The sequence below is a fragment of the Balearica regulorum genome, chromosome 6 (genome assembly GCF_011004875.1).
Source record: "Balearica regulorum gibbericeps isolate bBalReg1 chromosome 6, bBalReg1.pri, whole genome shotgun sequence".
In the NCBI taxonomy this organism is placed as follows: domain Eukaryota; kingdom Metazoa; phylum Chordata; class Aves; order Gruiformes; family Gruidae; genus Balearica; species Balearica regulorum.
The window spans coordinates 24,242,698-24,261,008 of NC_046189.1; the positions used below are offsets into that span (position 1 = coordinate 24,242,698).

Genomic DNA, 18,311 nt, shown 5'->3' on the forward strand with positions numbered 1-18,311 from the left:
CTGTTCCAGTGCTTGACAACCCTTTCAGTGAAGAAATTTTTCCTAATATCCAATCTAAACTCCCCTGGCACAACTTGAGGCCATTTCCTCTTGTCCTATCACTTGTTACTTGGGAGAGGAGACAGACCCCCACCTGGCTACAACCTCCTTTCAGGTAGCTGTAGGGAGCGGTAAGGTCTCCCCTCAGCCTCCTTTTCTCCAGGCTAAACAATATCAGTTCCCTCAGCCCCTCCTCATAAGACTTGTGCTCTAGACCCTTCACCAGCTTTGTCGTCACACCATACCTAGACTAAAACAAAACAAACCAAGCAAAAAATGCATTTCCTCTCTGATTTCCACCAAAATGTCAACAGTCACCACTGCATCAAACTGTCACTGGAATCCAAGTTTTCTCCAAATTTTATCTTTACAATATGGGAGCATTCAAAGAACTATGTGCAAAAGAAAAAAACCAAACGAACACCAAACCCTAGCCAGGCTATAAACCTCTGCTCTGAGAAAAACACTTGCGATGTTTTATTACTTCTTTGAGTTGGCAACGTGGAGTTTAGGCTGGTAAGAATGGTGAAAGCATAAATCACCAATAAGAAGGAGTAAGAGCAGCAACAGCCTTGCCATTTATTCAGCTTTTCCATGCCCTATCCTTGCCAGTTCAATTTCAGCTCTCTCAAGTAAAATGTTTATTTACACATTGTATGGAGTACATAGAATATTTCATTTTTTAAGAGTGCAATGTAGTGCTTTGAGTCCTTATACATCTGAAGTGTAAAAGCCTTGATTTATCCTGCAGTCCATCCACATAAAACATGAAGAGTTGCATTGCTTGAGAATTCATCAGAGCGCCACTCAGATTTTTGAAAGTATCAAACAAATGCACAATGTGTTATCATTAAAATATCCCGCCTCATACAAAGGAACTCAATACCTAACAGATAAACCACACTAAAATGGGTGTAAGGCTTAGATATGTATTAAAAAGCCAGTATCAGCACAGTTTTTAAAATTATATTTTAAATTGGTGTATGTAAAAAATGTGTTCTTTTCAGATAATGTGAAATTGCCAGAGCTTTGAACAGAGCAAGAATTCACACAAAATATACTATGTCATGCAAAGCCAAGCCACATAAAAATCAAAATCCATCAAAATAAGGTCCATATTTGTTGCACTATAGATGTTTGCATTTGCAGAGCTCAGCATTTTGAGACTATTAGTCTTGCCAAATTAAAAAAAAAATTAATCCAAGTAAATTAGTGTCACATGCAACATACTCTTACTCCCTAAAATTTAAAGCTCAAGACATTTAACTATGTGTATTGTATTTATTAATCAAAATCTAAGAGGTCTCTAGGACATCAATGACGAAACCCAAGAACAATGTGTTCAGATACAAATCACAGTTAATGGAAACAAACTGGATGCACTTGACACATGAAAGGAAATTGACTCAGAAAAGAAGTTTCTAGACCATATAAGATTTCTTCCCATTCAGGGGGAAAAAAAAAAATCTGATTTGCAAGCCAGTTATAACAATCTTCAGACTTTTCACTGCAACTAGTCACCAATTTTCCAAATCTAAATGGACACACTGTCCAAATCAAAAAAAATCAAGGATTGAAAAACAGTAAGTTTTCCTAAGTATGTGGTAAAATTCTAACATAACAGAGCAGTGATACCATCTTGGCAGGCTGAATTGTATAAGTACTTTCAGACCTCTTGATGCATAACATTTTAAATCAGTGGAGAACCATGTCACTCCCATTGTACCTGCATAACTATAAGCAGATTTGGTGCTCACTAATGATACATAATTTAAGAGGATGAAGAAGTCACTTTACCTGTTTTTCTAATGCTAGGCCTGAATCTCAAGCATAATTCACATGAAGTCATGCAGTTTTAACTAAAATGCTATGATTTGCAGTTTTACAAATTGATGTGAGAAAATGAACTTATAAAAAAATGGCACTTTTTTCCCCAAAAAACAACATCATTCCACACAAGCTTCTCTTAAGTGTGCCACAGCTGCTGACGAAGGCCTGAGGTATTTTTTAATCACTATAGCAAGAAGTTGCATGCTGTCAAGAAACTGAGATGAAGACATGGGTGTACATGTGAAATGATCTGAAGCCCAAGCAAGAATAGGTATTTATACTACCTCTGAACCTTCAGGGAGTTTACAGAACCCAAAGGATAGGAGATGAGGAAGATACAGAGATGAGATGAGCCTGTTAGAGACAGACACAACAAAGACAGAGCAACATAAAGAAATACAAAGATGAATGATACAGTTTTATACATATAGATTACACATTTTATCATGGGTACAAGGAAACGTGAAAAAAGAATAAATATCAGATGAAAATGTTTGTAAATACAAGTTATATTTTAGTAATATAAAAACTTGTGGATAATATAAGTTAAAATATACACATTTGAGAAAAATATAAAATAAGAAATAGAGCATTAGCTAATTTAAGCTAGACTTAACTATCTTTGAGTTTGCTTTCTCCTCAAGGAAAGCAGGAGCAATTCACCTGATCCAGATCTAATACTTGGGTGTATATACATAGCATTTGTTGTGACTTATTCCCAAAACAAAGGAACACGGTCACGTACCTAGGAATGCCTCCCTACCCTCTTCACATGGCTCCAAGTAACGTCCATCTCTCCACATGGTCGTATTGACATCATAGTTTCACATGCTGTAAGCTAGCTCTGAGTTATGGCATAAATACTTAGGAGAGATTAGGAAACTGAGGAAAGTAGCAAACACTGTCACATAACTGGTAATTTAGACTTATTGGGATACGAAAGCATACTGTCCTAAATTAGACACCCAAGCATAGTCTTAAACACTTCTGCGTGTGCTCATACTGCCTTAAAACAATGAAGAAGTCCAAACCAGCCCATCACGCTAACTGAAAAAAGGCTTGAAAAAGAACATGTCAAAATAAACTGCTCCAGCAGCTCATACTGTTAACTCTGAAGATCCCCAATTTAATATGTCATTGTTTTCTTCAAGCTCTTTGGTGTATCGATAAACCTCTCCTTGGAATTTCAGAATTTCTCTCAATCAGTCATGATGTGTGGCGTAATGCAATTTTTACATTAATGAAGTGTCTGTTCTGATGTCAAGGGAGAAGAAGCACTTATAAGTGACATACATATGGAACACAAAACAGCCACAAGATCATGTTATTACAGATAAAGAACACTTCAGCAAGGTGCATGGAAATACAATTTACAAGTCACTTATCATGCATGCTCCTCTTCTCTAGTTCTTTCCTCTTCGACTTTAATCGGTAAAAAGTCTGTCAGATCTCATTATATATATACAGATACACACACACTCTGAAGTCTAGGCTAAAACTGACATAGTCAGTCAAAAAACCTAAGACGTTTTACATGATGAAAACTTCTTTTCCTAACTACATCCTAACTTTCATCAAATCAGCTACTATCCCATGCCATGCACACTTAAATTCTGAATTGCAGAACTCTTTATAAAAAGGGGAGAGGCTTATGAAATTATTCTAGCATTCCTGTAACAATAGAAAGATATTGTATATTTGCAATTGTCTTTAGCTTTTTAGACCGTATCATAGGAATTTACAGATACAGCTCTCAGGTACCACAGTGAAATACCTATCGATCTCAAGAAAACAAGTCAAATTGCTAACAAATCAAACTTTCTGAAGATGATTTACCAATCACAAAGATTCATATTTTTACCTTTTACAGTATTTATGCCAAAATTACTTGCCACTCTCTATTTTGGGTATTTGGTGTCAAATTAGCCTTTAAAAAAAAAAAAATTTCCTGCTCTTATGCCAAATTTGACTGTCGGTTTTTATTGGAACATCAAAAGCAGGCTTTTAATTCTCACAGTTTTGATGCTTAATGAAAAGTGAAAGTTAAACACAGCATGGCAGCATTAAAAATGCATGGTAAATCCATAGCACCCTGACATCTTAGCCCTGCAGAGGATGTGAAGAAAAGCCATTGTAAACAAAAGATAATACTACTAAATACAAAGCAAATTAATTAGATGGCCTGACAGACTCTTAAACAAAGAAAAAATGGAGGGAGAACATATGTACAACTATCTTCCAGCAAAGATATCACAGTGGTCTGTCAGCAGCACAGTTATATACTGAATTAAAGTTTATGTCTCCATTTTTACTCCTGAATATCTGGAAACTGGCACATCAATAAATTAGCATAGTCAAGAACTTGGACAAAGAAGGGGGCTTGCATCCTCAGCTGTAGCACATAACCCAAATGGCAAGGGCTTATAGCTCCGAACCACCTAGTTTATAAACTACAGACTGCTGATTGCTATCAGTTAAACCAGCTACACTAACCCCAAATTTAACCAGCTACACTAACCCCAAACTTAACCAAATCGAGAATTTCCTTTTGGGCAGAAAAAGTGTCCAAGTTCCCCTGCCTCATTTCAACAGGGAAAAGTACGTGGCCCTTCTAAAGCTCCCGGCACTTGCTGTTTCTGAAAACTCTGCTCTCTGACAGATGTGAACGTGTCTCTGAGCTATAAGCCCATCAGTAGTACCTGAGAGGATCTGTTTTTCTCCTTGCAGTCTTCTACAAATTAAGCTTCTCATCCACAAAACAAAAGCAATGATAAAATATTTTACTATTTTAATGCATTTTTTAATATTAAAAAGAGAGAACAATACTGTTACTGTTGGCAATACAGAACATTTTACATTCATACGTTCTGCACAAAGTCTGTGCACAAATGGGAATAAGTAGGCTAAAACAATGCCTTGATTGCATTTTACCAGTTTGTCCTTGGGAAACAAAGATGTGTTTCATATTATTGTCAAGAGTGTACTGTAAGGTGTTTATATCTCTTAATTTTGCTTTCTTTTACACATATTTAGCTGATTTTTCTTTTGCTTTCCCCTGATCCAAAGTTGTATTTTAATAACTCGGTTTTGTATTATTATGAGAAGCTTGTACAGATGCAATCTAAAAAGAAATACATAGCTGCAGCAAGCATAACACTGTAGCTGAACTCTAGCATATGGGTCGTGAGGCAATGGCAGAAAAAAATAGTCAGAAATCTCGCTGCTACCCCTGGTCAAGCTTCTAAGGACAGCAAAGCTCCTGAAAGCAGAGCCTTTCCACATAGATTCCTGCATAATTTACACACCATGTACTATTGCAAGTTACCCAGGATAAAGAAATAACTAGGAGTATGCCAGAAGAAGTAGCAGTCAGTGTGCCTGAAATTAGGCAGCTCTCTGGGATCATCTCTTTCCCCACTCCTTTAATCCTGGAGTACTGGGGCAATAGTTGTCAGTCAGGCCCATGAGCTGCTTATTTGCTGTTGTCTCAAAAAAGGGGAAAAAAATGTGATTCCTTTGAAAACCAAGAACTGAGACTGAATTTTCCTCTTCTAAAGCTAACAATACTTTTAGTATAATTCAGGCAATAAAATAAGATTCAGACTTTTTAATGTAACAGGGTAACCGATGGTAAGAGAGAAGCTTAAAATAAATCAACCCATCTTCGCTTTATCACAAGGCCATAATCTATTTTGAAGAAGTCAATACAGGAGACCACCAAATGTGCATTAGCACTTAAACGATGCAAGTAGAAGAGCAATGCTTCAAACTGGTTCAAAGACATCTGTGTTCAAAAAGACTGGGTTTGGAACTCTTCGCTGTAATTTAGATAAAAAGCTGATTTACCTTCATATAAGTGTTCCTAAAATTATTTAGAATTGTATTGTTTATGGCACATTTACTTAAATTAATATATTGAATATTGAAAGGGACTAAGTGATTTTTTTAATCAGGAGTTAGAGTGCTCCAAGACATCTCTACATAAGCATGTGAACTGGAATTCAGTAGTTTTTCATCTTGCAAAATGAGCACAGACAAATGAAAACTGGTAAGAACATGTTTCCCTACTTAGAGAATCACTTAACCACTGAGTACATAAAATTAGTGTGTTTAATATGGACTTAGATGCTGTCCTGATCAGAATCTACTTTTTGGGGAATTAGATAGAAATATGAAGGTTCTCACAAGGAACTTAGGCAAAAGTGAGATGTTTCTGGAGTGAATTACTGTACCAGTTCCACTAACAGACACAGAAAAGTTACTGAAATTGAGCTTACAATACTTTCACAGCTTGCCCTAAGGGTTCTTTTTAAGGAAACCTACTGCTTATTTGTTACGTAGTGCAAAAACCTTATGGAATGCAAGCTGCCATCTTGCATCCTGTGGAAACTGAGGAATATGAACACTATAGCGTTAACTTTCTTAAGCATTTCCTGAATATTGTTTAAAGCCATCAGCAGGAGTTACACAAATCAACAGGAAAGTTGCCTTAAAAAGTAGGGACAATCATCCTATTTACTTTTATTCTTGTACATCCATATGCATAATCACACACATCTTAATATTATTTTTTCCTTACTCTTAAAACAATATTTTGGTATAATTAATATTTTTCTATTTAATGTCATCTTCAGATTAAATTGGATGTTGCCTTTTAGGTCTGAGAGTCTTCCCCAGGGAAGCAGCTAGATTTAGAAGTACCTATTATTATACACTTTATATGGCAATGATTGAAACAAAGGGTCCTTCCTTGAAACCAAAGTTAATCTTTATACTGACAGCCCCATCTTTCCTGATCAGCTGCAGTACTGCTCCTTTCCCTTCTGCCCTGTGCCTCACAGCACACAGCTGACTCTGGCACCCTGCACCTTCCCTGTGCTATGACTGTTTCCTCACTCCCCATGGTGACAAAGAAACTCAGCAGGGCCCTGAACCAAAAATACAGCAGAAGGGAGTGACACTTCACTAAAGCTAAGGTGATTTCTGGAATAAGAGTCACTATAGTCCAATGGTGTTCAGACAAAAATCTTGTGGGTATTGTGATGATACTGGATACAGAGGCTCAGTAATTCTGCAATGTATAATTCTACTGAGTTAATCGTAAATATTTGCAAAATTTATCTGCAAGTTTCATAAGAGGCCTGTGTTTATGTAAATAAGGAAGAGGCAATAAGAAATTATGTTTCATTGTGATTAACCTATAAGAACAATACAGCTTATAATGGCTTCTGTAAAGCAAGAAAGAAAAAAGTTAAGCCAATATTTTACTGTAGAACCACGCTGCAAATGTGCGCTCTCATTTTCATGAACGTGATTTCCCAGATTTTCTGAAAGAACAAGGTACAGTTCTTGTGGCATCTCTCCAACTGTCATCTTGAAAATGTTCTTCTCATTTTCCAACTCCTCAAACTCAACAATGGAATCTGAAGCACCAGTTGAACACTAGCTAATGCATACACTGTCATAGACACAAAAACTATTCTAACAATCCATTACATTTTAACTAAATAGGCCCTGGATAGTCAACAGAAGTCAAAAATAGTCAAATCATATTTCTGGCACTTCTAATGGAGCATGTCCACAGTTCAGAGCAACACTGTGCAAAGACACTCAAGCTCAGTCTGAAGGATCGCACAGATTGCCTAAAGCACCATAAGTGTACTTGAGCTGAGCTGCACCGGGGATAATGTGCCATGCCAATTACCAAGGACAGAATGGCACACTAACACAGCTAGCCTGCTTCCAACACCTGGAATATCTCTGCACAGCCCTGAATTATGCAGGATACTTGAATTTCAAATTTAAACAGGTGTTAATGCATAAGAGGAAAGGTACTACAGTAGCTTTTCAGAGCAGAATCATGCTGAGTTCAAGCTGTGAGTACAAAGTACATGTGATACCGAACAGGCAGGTGTTATTGAAAGTTCAAAATGCAAAATAAAGCAATGCATTACCATTTTTATCCATGGAATGGGGCTCAGACTGCTTCTTTCCAATATCGGCAAAGGATCTCACAATTGGGATCCTGTTGCTCAGCTTCTTTTGGTTCTGATGGTGATGCTGTTTCAGTAATGCCTCATGCACTCTGTGACGAACATCCTCACTGAGCTGCCCAGAACCCACCTGCTGGTCCAGAATCATATCTGAAAATATATACATACACATAATAAAAGATGGGACAGAGGAAATATTTTATTTTTTTAATTGCAATAATAAGAATTAGTACTCTACAGGATTACACATGAAAGGTATTGGTTCCATTAAGGCAACAGAATTAAATGGTAAGTGTTTCACTCTCAGAAAAAAAAAAAATCAAAAAGGATGCTATTAATGTAGAGTCAATCCCTCAAAAGATATGCAGTTCCCAAATTAAGGTCACCTGTGTAACTTCAAAGTCAGTCCCTCAGAACTCCCATACATAATGCATTTAAACCCAGGATTATGATGGGTATAAAGGTGGGGGTTTTTTCCCCAATAACCCCTATCTTATTTGCTACAAAGGACTGGCACGCTGCAAGGAAACAACTGTTTTATTCCCTTTATATGTACCAGAGGATATCACAGTCTAGCTTTTTATTTCTTATAACTGTAATTACAATAATTTCAGTACAATATCAAAAAAATTCAAATAAGATGATACAGGAAATTTTGATGCATTATTTGCAAATACTTAATAGGATCTCATTCTACTGCCCAATGTACATGGTCCTGCAAGAGAATCATTACATGGACGTGTGACTGAAAGTGATCCAACCATTTTTGCAGTCCACTGGCAGAAAATACTCTTATATATTCATATTCAAAACTATTTGTAAATATGGGCATTATGTATTTCAAATGGAAAAGAATTGTTGAGAATTTTTTGAGATTTGTTGATTATTATTTTGGGAAATCCTGCTAGCAACAATAATAATTCTTAACAGAAAAAAAAAAAAAAAAGAAATCCTGTATCAAAGTAAGTAAAACAGTATTTAAGTACACACTGTCCTTGTATGTCCATTAGAAGAAACTGTACTGCACAAAACAGTGACATAATAAGCTGAGTCAAAAACTCCTTGTACTGAACACTCAGACAGCTCATGATTCTGCGCTCAAGTCAGATTCAGATCTACCAGTAAACTCAGTGGAAAAGCAAGCAGAGCAGAAAACATAAAAAGCAGATGCATCTTCAGTAGAGACAATTTGTCAGGTCTTTGATAGATGCCAAGAACAAGAGAAAAGAAGAGAGATAATAAAAGGCATTAAATAACGACACTGGTTAAACACAAAGTTTAATTGCTAACAGTCAACTATGCACTGTATATACATTTAAAAAGCACAAGTTTTTCTGAAGTTCTCAATATCCACACAACAAGCCAACGTATCATATACATAGCTGCTTTAAGAGCTTCATGTTTCACTTACTATGAAGAGGATACCAACAAATTTACATCACACAAACACAAAGACAAGGCTAGGTCCACAGATAAATGCAGCTGCCAACAGATGCAGACATGAAGGATGTATCCACACCTCGCAATGAGGAGTGATGCAGAGTTGCCTTCAATGCTCTCCAACAATTACATTCAGCACAATACTAACAATGGTGTTGACCCAACTGCCAAAGAGTAATGCTGCCTGGTGGTGTGCCTGAACTAATAAAACCTGTCTTCAGGGTGTTCCAGCTGACCTGACAAACAGCTTTGCTGTTCTTCTAGACTCTCATGGAAGAGCGAAAAAGGCACAACAGTAAGATGAGTGACAGAAGGGCAAAAGAGAAGGGAACACAGGTTCAAGAGAAAGTCTTCAGTAGAATTTTTTCCACAAGGAGCCAAGGATTTGCAATACATGAGAAAAAGAAAAAAAAGCTCCAGCTCCAAGAAATGTATTCATTTTCCTGCTCAACTCTGCTACCTTTTGAGGAACTGCCTCTGGCCTGAGGATAAGACTACCATCCCTTTAGATAGCCGTAGTATGGGAATTTGCATGTCACAGTTCCCAAAACAGGCCAGTACCTTCTGTAACATGACAGGGGATCTTCAAAGGAAAAAAAATAACTAATAAATACGAAACTTAGGGTATCTTTCCTAAAGCACAATGGAAAAGATCCTCTCCCCCTTCCTTTTTAATTCTGCTGACCAAAAGACAAATTGTAGAAGATGCAAAAACAACGAGTACCTTCTTTGAGTTGCTCTAAGACAGAAATCAAAAGGAAGAGCTGAAAAAAGGGACTCCTCTAGAACAGGCAAGTTTAGGGTTGTGATTATCACCTTGCTTACAGATCAGTGGAACTCCACTTGTATGATGTCATTCCTGGAATTACAGTATTTTCCATATTAAATATTAAAATATATTAACTGCTGGAGGATGATGTCAATATTTAAGATGATCCACTTGAGGAGAGAAAATGCCAGGAAAATCATATCCCTATCCTCTTCCTTGCCTGGATGCTTTGCTAGACTCATTAACAGGCACACAAGCCATGGAGTTACCACCAGTGTGGTGACTAACAATTTTTATTTCCTGCCAAACTGAGAAGAAAGTGGCTTACTTTGAGTTTTCTTCTTTCACAACAACTTCCTCTTTACAGTAGTACCTCTGCCACATGTACAAAAGGGAAGATGCTTTCAGATTTGGAAAGAGTAAAGATGTCTTTTCTTGCCTTGATACTCCCCTCCAGTTGTTATTCCTTTAATACAGACCCACTTGCAGTTGCAGCTGTAGGAGTTTAAATGCAGTCAAATTACTGCAAGATTGATGTATTGACCATTTTTTTCAAGACCTGAACAGATTTGAATAGTACTAAGAAAGACTGTCTCCACGAGCACCTATCATTATGGGACTCCACTTCAGCTTCTTCCCAAGTTTTTCAAGACATCTTGTAAAAGCCCAAGCCTCTGCAATGTCAGTGATAACACTCTTGATTGCAAAGATAAGCTTGTAAACAAGAGCAACATGGTGTAAGTCCAAAAGTAAATGGCAAACAGGAACATTTTAAGCATCTCATTTTCAAAACAGACTCTTATTTCCTTACTCCTGTGAGAAGAAGATTCTACCTTGTCCCACCAGTTGAAGCTGCACCTACTTTTCAAAGCCTTGTTCTTCACTTTTGTACCTAGAGTGTACAGCCATTTCTCTAAACTCAGTATGGCAAAACAGAGTAAAGAATACAGACCTGAAACTTCACAGCACTGTATCTCAGCTACATTCCTCTGTAACAAGAGAGACTCTCCAGGGTTTCTATGCTCAGCAACAAAGCTTTGGGGATTTGGTTGTTTAAATAATTTTCCTCTCAAATGACGTTTTAACTTCTGCAGAGCCCCCTTCTAGCCAGAGACGCAGCTTACCATTAGATTTTTCAAGGATGCTTCACAACCATATGGAGCTTTCAGCAAGATGCAATGCGTGGAATATCCACCAGCATAGTGTTACCCATTCTATTAATTGCTCACACTGTACCATTTCTGCTGACATCAGGAACACTGAAGTAGGATGTTTCTTCAGTAAGGAATCTTGATTCATACTGGAACCATGAAATCATTTTTTCAAGCTGTTAAAGACACTCTTCCTGCCCTGGTTGTTTAAAAAGATTCAAAAAAACTTGGGGGTTCACATAATTTCAACAATGTTTTCTCCATGCAGACCCCATTACAATATATCATTCACATAAAATTGATTTTGTGAGTAAATGTGAGCAATGTATTTAAACAAGTGATTGTAGTAACTCAAATGTAACTCCTCATCACCTGTGAACAATTTACCCAGGCTGTGATTTAGAGCATCAGGGGTGCAGACACTTCTAATCAGTTTAAATGCAGTGTGGCTCATGTGTTGCCCAGCACAACAAACTGTATCTGTCCCATCTCTAGGGTCAGCAAGGATGCAAAAGCAGGTTGGCTGCTTCCACTCACTTTGGAGACGTCTATTACACACTGTAATACAGAGCTATGCAGCCAGATCCACAAGTCCGAGCACATGAGCAATAAGGAGACAATCAAGCGCGGCAACAGCTCGTTCCCCATTGCTCCAGGTTCACACTGCACCCATCACTTCATGTACAATACCACAGGAAACTCCCAGGTGAAACACAGAATAAATTTATAGAAGGTATACTGCATTTGCACTGAACTACCTGTGAAGTCCAAAAAGAAATTACTAAAAGGGAAACAGGCTAAACTGGGCCTGACTCCTGCAGTAGTGAGTAAAGAAACAAGATCCAACTCCATATATACCGGCAAAGTTGCTGGTATTTACACCTCTCAATCTTACAAATTTTCTAACTGTGCAATTGCAGAACAAAATGAGAGATTAATGAAAAAACAGAACACATGGGCTTTTGTATGCATCATGATTGCAGTGACAGCTGACTACAAAACCTAATTTAAAAGTCAAGATTGGTTTGGTTTGTGGTTGTTTTCTTTCCCTTAAAGACAAGGCAGAAGAAAACACAAGCAACCCTAAAGCAATGCTGTTGAAACATTCAGTTGAAATGCTGTCCTTTATCTTAACCTGTCTCTAATAGGAACCTGAATATACACTTCCCTAGTGAGTTAGGCACTAGGAGTTAACACAAAACTAACAAACAGGATTCTTGGGATGCACTTGTGAATCAAGACCCATTTACAACGGTGATGATAAACAAGCTAAGCCAGCGGATTTAGCCTGCTCATCCAATGAGGCAGAGCATTCCAGTGCACCGAGACAGATCCTATTTCCAGCTCTACCTAAAATTACTTTGTTCAACTTCTCAACTGAATTACTTGAAAAGGAAAGATGGAGAGTGAAAAATGTCTGATTTTCAAAGTAACAGCATGCAATTTTACTGAAGGAGCAAGCATTTCACAAAATTGTAAATAGCAGTGACGAAACTAGAATTCCCAGCTTGCAGCTCAGAGAGCAAGCACAGTTCTAAGTCAGAGCTATGCTAACACGCCACAGTGGATGCTACCAAAAGAACAAGGGAGACCTCATAAAACAATATATTTTGCATCTCTAAACAGAACAAGAGCCACAAGTGACATTAGTTCTGTCTCTACACACAAAATGAAAGCTGAGGTTGACTTGTGCAATCTAAAAAAAGCCCAGATCTGTGGTTAACAGCGGAAAACACAAAACAAACAAACAAGTGCCATGCTACTTAGAAGTGGGTACAAGGATTTAAAATTTACCCACAGACAAGCAACAAAATCTGCTAAAGGTTTCTCTGCAAAGGTAATCACTGGATGGTAAGCTGTAAACAAAGCAAACAAACGCAAAACCTTGGTAAGTGAAAAGAAGAAAGCTGAACAAATGACAGGTGTGCAGGGTCAGAGAGAGAAGCAGATTGCTCACAGGCAATCCCATGCTTTGTCACAGTGTTTGTAATAGAAGTTAAATTTACCATAAAAGCACTGTCAGAAACATAACACAATGTGAGTGTCGCAGCTGAAACAAAAGGCTCCAGTGAAATAAAATCTAAACTGAAGCCAGTTGAAATACATCATTATTATGGAGTAATATAGCTTAAAGCAAACAAAGGCAAAAGAAGACTTGTTCAGATTGAAAGCTTAACATGATATTACCGAAATCAATAAAATTGCACACTTGGGATGTAATGCTCTGAGAGTTGTTGAGCACAGAGTACAGTGACCTCAATCACAAGATTAAGCTGTTACACAGATTGAAAATTCGATCGTGAAGAACATACGGAAGACTGCTTGGGAAAAAACAGTCAAATCTCTGGACTGGAAAGCATGGAAATATTTAAAATTTAATTTTAAAAATAAAACATCATTACCTTCAAGCTATTTAAAATAAATGGGACTATCTAATATTTCAAACATGTGCTAGTTGCCGAAGCACCACTGTGCAACACTGAGGCCACAGTTTGTATTTGACAGGGTCTGACATTTGTTCACAGTACACTCTGCACAACTACAAGAAAATGCGAGATCTGTGATTCATGTTGTAAAGAAAGGATTGCCATTAAAGGCTGGACAGAACAGTTTTTTAACCAAGCGACAGCAAATGGCATCATATTTTAAGTAGAAGAACCTTGGGGGTTCATTCAGTGGTTACAATCAAAAAACCAGATGGTAAACTGAGAATCTACATGGTTTCAAAGGAGCTAAATAAAAATATCAAAAGAGAACATTTTCATCTGCCAACTTGAACAACACAGTGAAGCTGCTCTCTAATGGTGCAGCCAGATTCTGGCAAATATCTTCTCAAGAGACAAGTTCCAAAACAAATTGTTTTGATTACATAGATTTTTCAGACTTCCTTTTAGCATATGTTCTATACAGAAGTGATCGATAAAATATTACTACATCAAATGTTCAACGGAATTCCTTGTGCGTGGAGCGCTAGCTTATTGACACAAAAGCCACTGCAAAAACATACGAAAAAAGAATGTCATATATTAAAAATAGTCATAAAAACCCCCTGAAATGTGTTTAATAAAAACGCGTTTTTAAACAGGATAGAGTTCAGCAGAGGCACTGAGTTCTTTTCAAGGGAAAAATAAAATCCATCTTAAAAAATTTAAGAACAATTTGAGAAACTTCAGGAATAAACATGCTGTTTTGCTGCATGATGACAATGTTGGAAATTAATCTCAGAATTCTCTATTATAAGATATTGTCTGTGAATTCAGTATCATAGGTACAAACAAGCTCTTTATCAACAAAGAAAACTCGGTGCCTGTCCAAAGAAATTTGCAGTTTTGTAGATCAAGTCATTTTTTAATAAGACAGAGTTGGAATGAAAAAGAATCTAATAACGAATGGTCATGCTGGAAGACAGGATGATTTAAAAATTCTCACGACATCACTGGTGCCAAAATATTTTTACGCAGAACTATCAGAGCTTCCACAGATGAAATACAAAATGTTCTGAAAGCCATGCAAACAGTATAAAAGATGTTTTTCATCTGTAGATTTTACCACAAGCCCATTAAGGTCTTAAAACATAGACTTTAATAAAAGAAATTTTCAAGGGCTAAGTGCTGAGAGTTTAATGCCTTAGTGAGTAAGTGTTTATAGATTAAAAGCCTTGACTAAAACAAATAGGAATTCTTTGTCTCAGTTTGGCAATGAAGATTAAGCATACCTCTTTCAAGGTTACTAAGACTGGCACTGCATTTACAGAAATATAATTTGATATTGGAATATAGCCCAGATAGCAAGACATTACTAACAAATACACAACACACTTTTCTCCATAACAAAATGATAAGGCAAGTAAAAAGAAAGTACATGTGCACAATTAGTTTATTTGTTCTCAAAAAGATACAATGCATTATAGTAATGCAGTAAAATCATCAACAGATTGCATTAAAAACCAAAACCCATAAACTATGAATCAGAAGTACAAGTTAATTTAGGAGTACCACCTAAGACCACAGGGTACAATCTATTTTTGCAAATTCTCCTACAGGCAGTATACACAGTAGCATTGAAAAGAACAACCAAAAGTGACCATGAGGATCACTGGACAAGCCTACCATGAGAATGGCTAGCGAGCAAAATAAGAGGAGAGTTAAATGTTGGGGAAAAAAATGAAGCCAAGAGGTGAGAGCAACCATTTCTTTAAGTTCTAAGGCGTCAGGACTGTCAGATACAACTAGAATACATACCAACTCCAGCGTGAAAACAACGCTTGCATTGTACAGTACACGATAAGCAGGATTTTAACTACTGACCATGAATAGCAACTGAATAGACAAGAAAGGATTTCCTGACACATATGAGTTCTGTCTCATCTTCAGGTCCAGCAGTCGTTTATATGGAAAAATAGCAGACTTTCATATTATTTGGAATTATGAAATTTCTAACATACCTAGCACACATATCTTGGTGGTGTGACTGTCACCACTACTAGTCTTTCCTCCTCCCAGCACTGCCTAGCACGACACATTCTTTGTAACATTTTATAAGCACTGGAGAGCAGGAACTACATATGTAGTACCAAATTACAAAGGAACTCGATTGAGGAAAAGGGAAACAACATTACTACAACACAAAAAATAATGAGGAAAGCAATGGAATAGCAACTTTATTTTTAGGCAAAAAAAAGGAAAAAAATCTCTTCAAAGAAACCTGACACAGAATGTGGGTAATTTACAGAAGGATTCACTTGACAGAAGAACCTGCTGCGAAGTTGTTTAGAAAAGAAAAAAAATTACCTCATTTCTTATTGAATCTGCGGGGGGGGAAGAAACACTCTTTCAAAGACAAAGCAAGACCCATGCAAACCTTAGCATGTGTAGATCACTTTACCAGAAAGAGATGTCTACCAGTTCAAACAAACAAAACAACAGATGTAATACACCCACATCTACCACAACAACAGGTACTTTTAAAGTGAAAATGGTGAGTGCCAATTCATGAAAGTCATCCTAAAGCCTTCTCTCAGAAGAAACAAGTTTTCCTAATCAACAAATCAAGATCTCCCAAAAGCAGGACTTATTCAAAATAGCATTACAGTAACTCAACAAATTCTCTACTGAAGGATAAGTTACATCTGTGCTGAGTTTCACAACAAAATTAGTATTGTAAACACTGGAATTCTTGGACACATTAACTAAACAAACAAACAAAATGACTACAACTAACTAAGGATTAAGAGATTATAAACATGAATTCATTGTGGTCTCACTATTCAATGTCCTCCAATAACAGGGGAAAAAAAAGGGCATTTGCTGAAGTTATTTTTATTGTGTTAATCCTTACTTTTTTTACCTACTTAAATAAAAAGAATTCTGGAAGGGATCTCTTAGCCAACTACAGAAGAAGTTGAGTGATTTTTGGATTAAAAATGTAAAGCTCAAGCTTGAATATCCTAGTATACTATCTGAGCTAAAACACAATAAAAGAACATCAAGCAGCTGATACTTTTTTTAAAAAAAAATATTAAATAATAAAGCAGCATACTGATAAACACCTTTGTTCTTTCAAATCAGCTGCTTTTTGTTCTTCATGTTTATCTTTTAAAACTATCAAGACAAATTTTGAAGCTCTGAATCAGACCATGATTCATGGGAGAATCAGAGCTTGGCACTGAGCAGAAACCCACGCAAGTTTCTGCAGATTTGGACTAATAATATGTTGCGTCAGTTTGACATAAACAATTTGGGAAAGGTAAATGCAAAAAGCATCTACCACTAGCTGCACCAATTTTAATTCCTTTGTTAAATATAGCCCACTGAAAAATATCTCCCTTACCTGATAATGTAAATAACTAAAATCAGTTTTATCTGGCCCTTACATAGACTTACATATCACCCACAAAGCAGTTTTCATGATAATCTTGAGTGTTAGAAAATTTTCTCCCTCTTTCATACCTTTACCTAAATGAAGTTTTCTATTTTTATTTGTGTATTTTACATTTTCCGTTAATGCGCTACCTTGTGCCTGTGACAAGGCAAGAAAAAGACTTGCTACAACTACTCATGCACCCTTTCTCTGTGCATGTCCTCTTTTCCCAATTTACATCTGTTGCATCCTGTTTGCTCTTCAAGTAAAGTTTGCAGTATGGAGAATACCATAAATCTAATACAGTATTTGTATAAAATAGCAATATATTGTATAAAATATCAAGTGTATGATTCATAGATACAGCACCATTTTCAGAAATGCTGTGAAATACAGTAAGGTGGAATCAAAGTAAAACTTTTAAGTAGATGCAAGATATGCAAGGATACCAGTCCAATAATGAGCATGAGACTAGCCTTTGCTAAGGGTAGATACACAGAAAATTACAGGCCCCAGACTTTAAAATAGAACAGCTCTTTGCTCTAGGTCTTCTCTGCTAGCAGAGACCGAGATTTTTAAACAACACGAGCAAGGACACAGCACTAGAAACTCTCTAGGGCACATGAGCCCTTGGACAGGGTGTTATTTTAATGATGAGTTTAAAGTCTAATGTAAATATATTCATATTACAATACCTACATTATCCCTGTCTTGATAGACTAGAGGAACTTACTTTATCTTCCATTCTTGTTTACTAAGCTAATTCAAATTAGCTGCTGTATTTGGGAAGGGAAATAAACATACCAGACTGTACTGCAAGATTCTAGCATGGCCATGCAACATTTATAGTTTTAGGACTACTTGAGACCATGCATTACAGGTCTGTACTATACAGCCCCTAACAAACTGCTTCATTACAGTAACAAATGCACTACCAAAAAAAAAAAAAAAAAGTCCCCTGCCGCAACTAGTTATAGCCTTCATGGGAAACACCAGGAATGCAGAAAATAGCATTCAGTCTCAATCTCACTTATACTTTGGGAGACAAGACTCATCCATCTATTATGTCCTCTTGCTTTCTGCTTCTGCTGTTCTCAAAAGCTCTGGAATTGCAACTGCCAAATACACCTTCACTGGAAAAAATGCACTCAACTGTACCTAAAGAAGCTGATGCATCTTAAAATTTTTGAAAAACTTACACTTAATATTATTGTTCTTGATTTCATTCTA

General features: G+C 36.8%; 1 protein-coding gene across 6 annotated transcripts in view; it reads right to left on the reverse strand.

Annotated features, from left to right (window-relative positions):
- Nucleotides 1-18,311, reverse strand: part of SLC4A10 (solute carrier family 4 member 10) — a 192,495-nt gene that overhangs the window by 50,282 nt on the left and 123,902 nt on the right. For all 6 annotated transcript variants that reach the window (XM_075756822.1, XM_075756817.1, XM_075756819.1 and 3 more), the window contains one exon: nt 7,824-8,012. In XM_075756822.1, the coding sequence (XP_075612937.1) occupies nt 7,824-8,012 (189 nt within the window). The remainder of the gene's footprint in view (nt 1-7,823; nt 8,013-18,311) is intronic.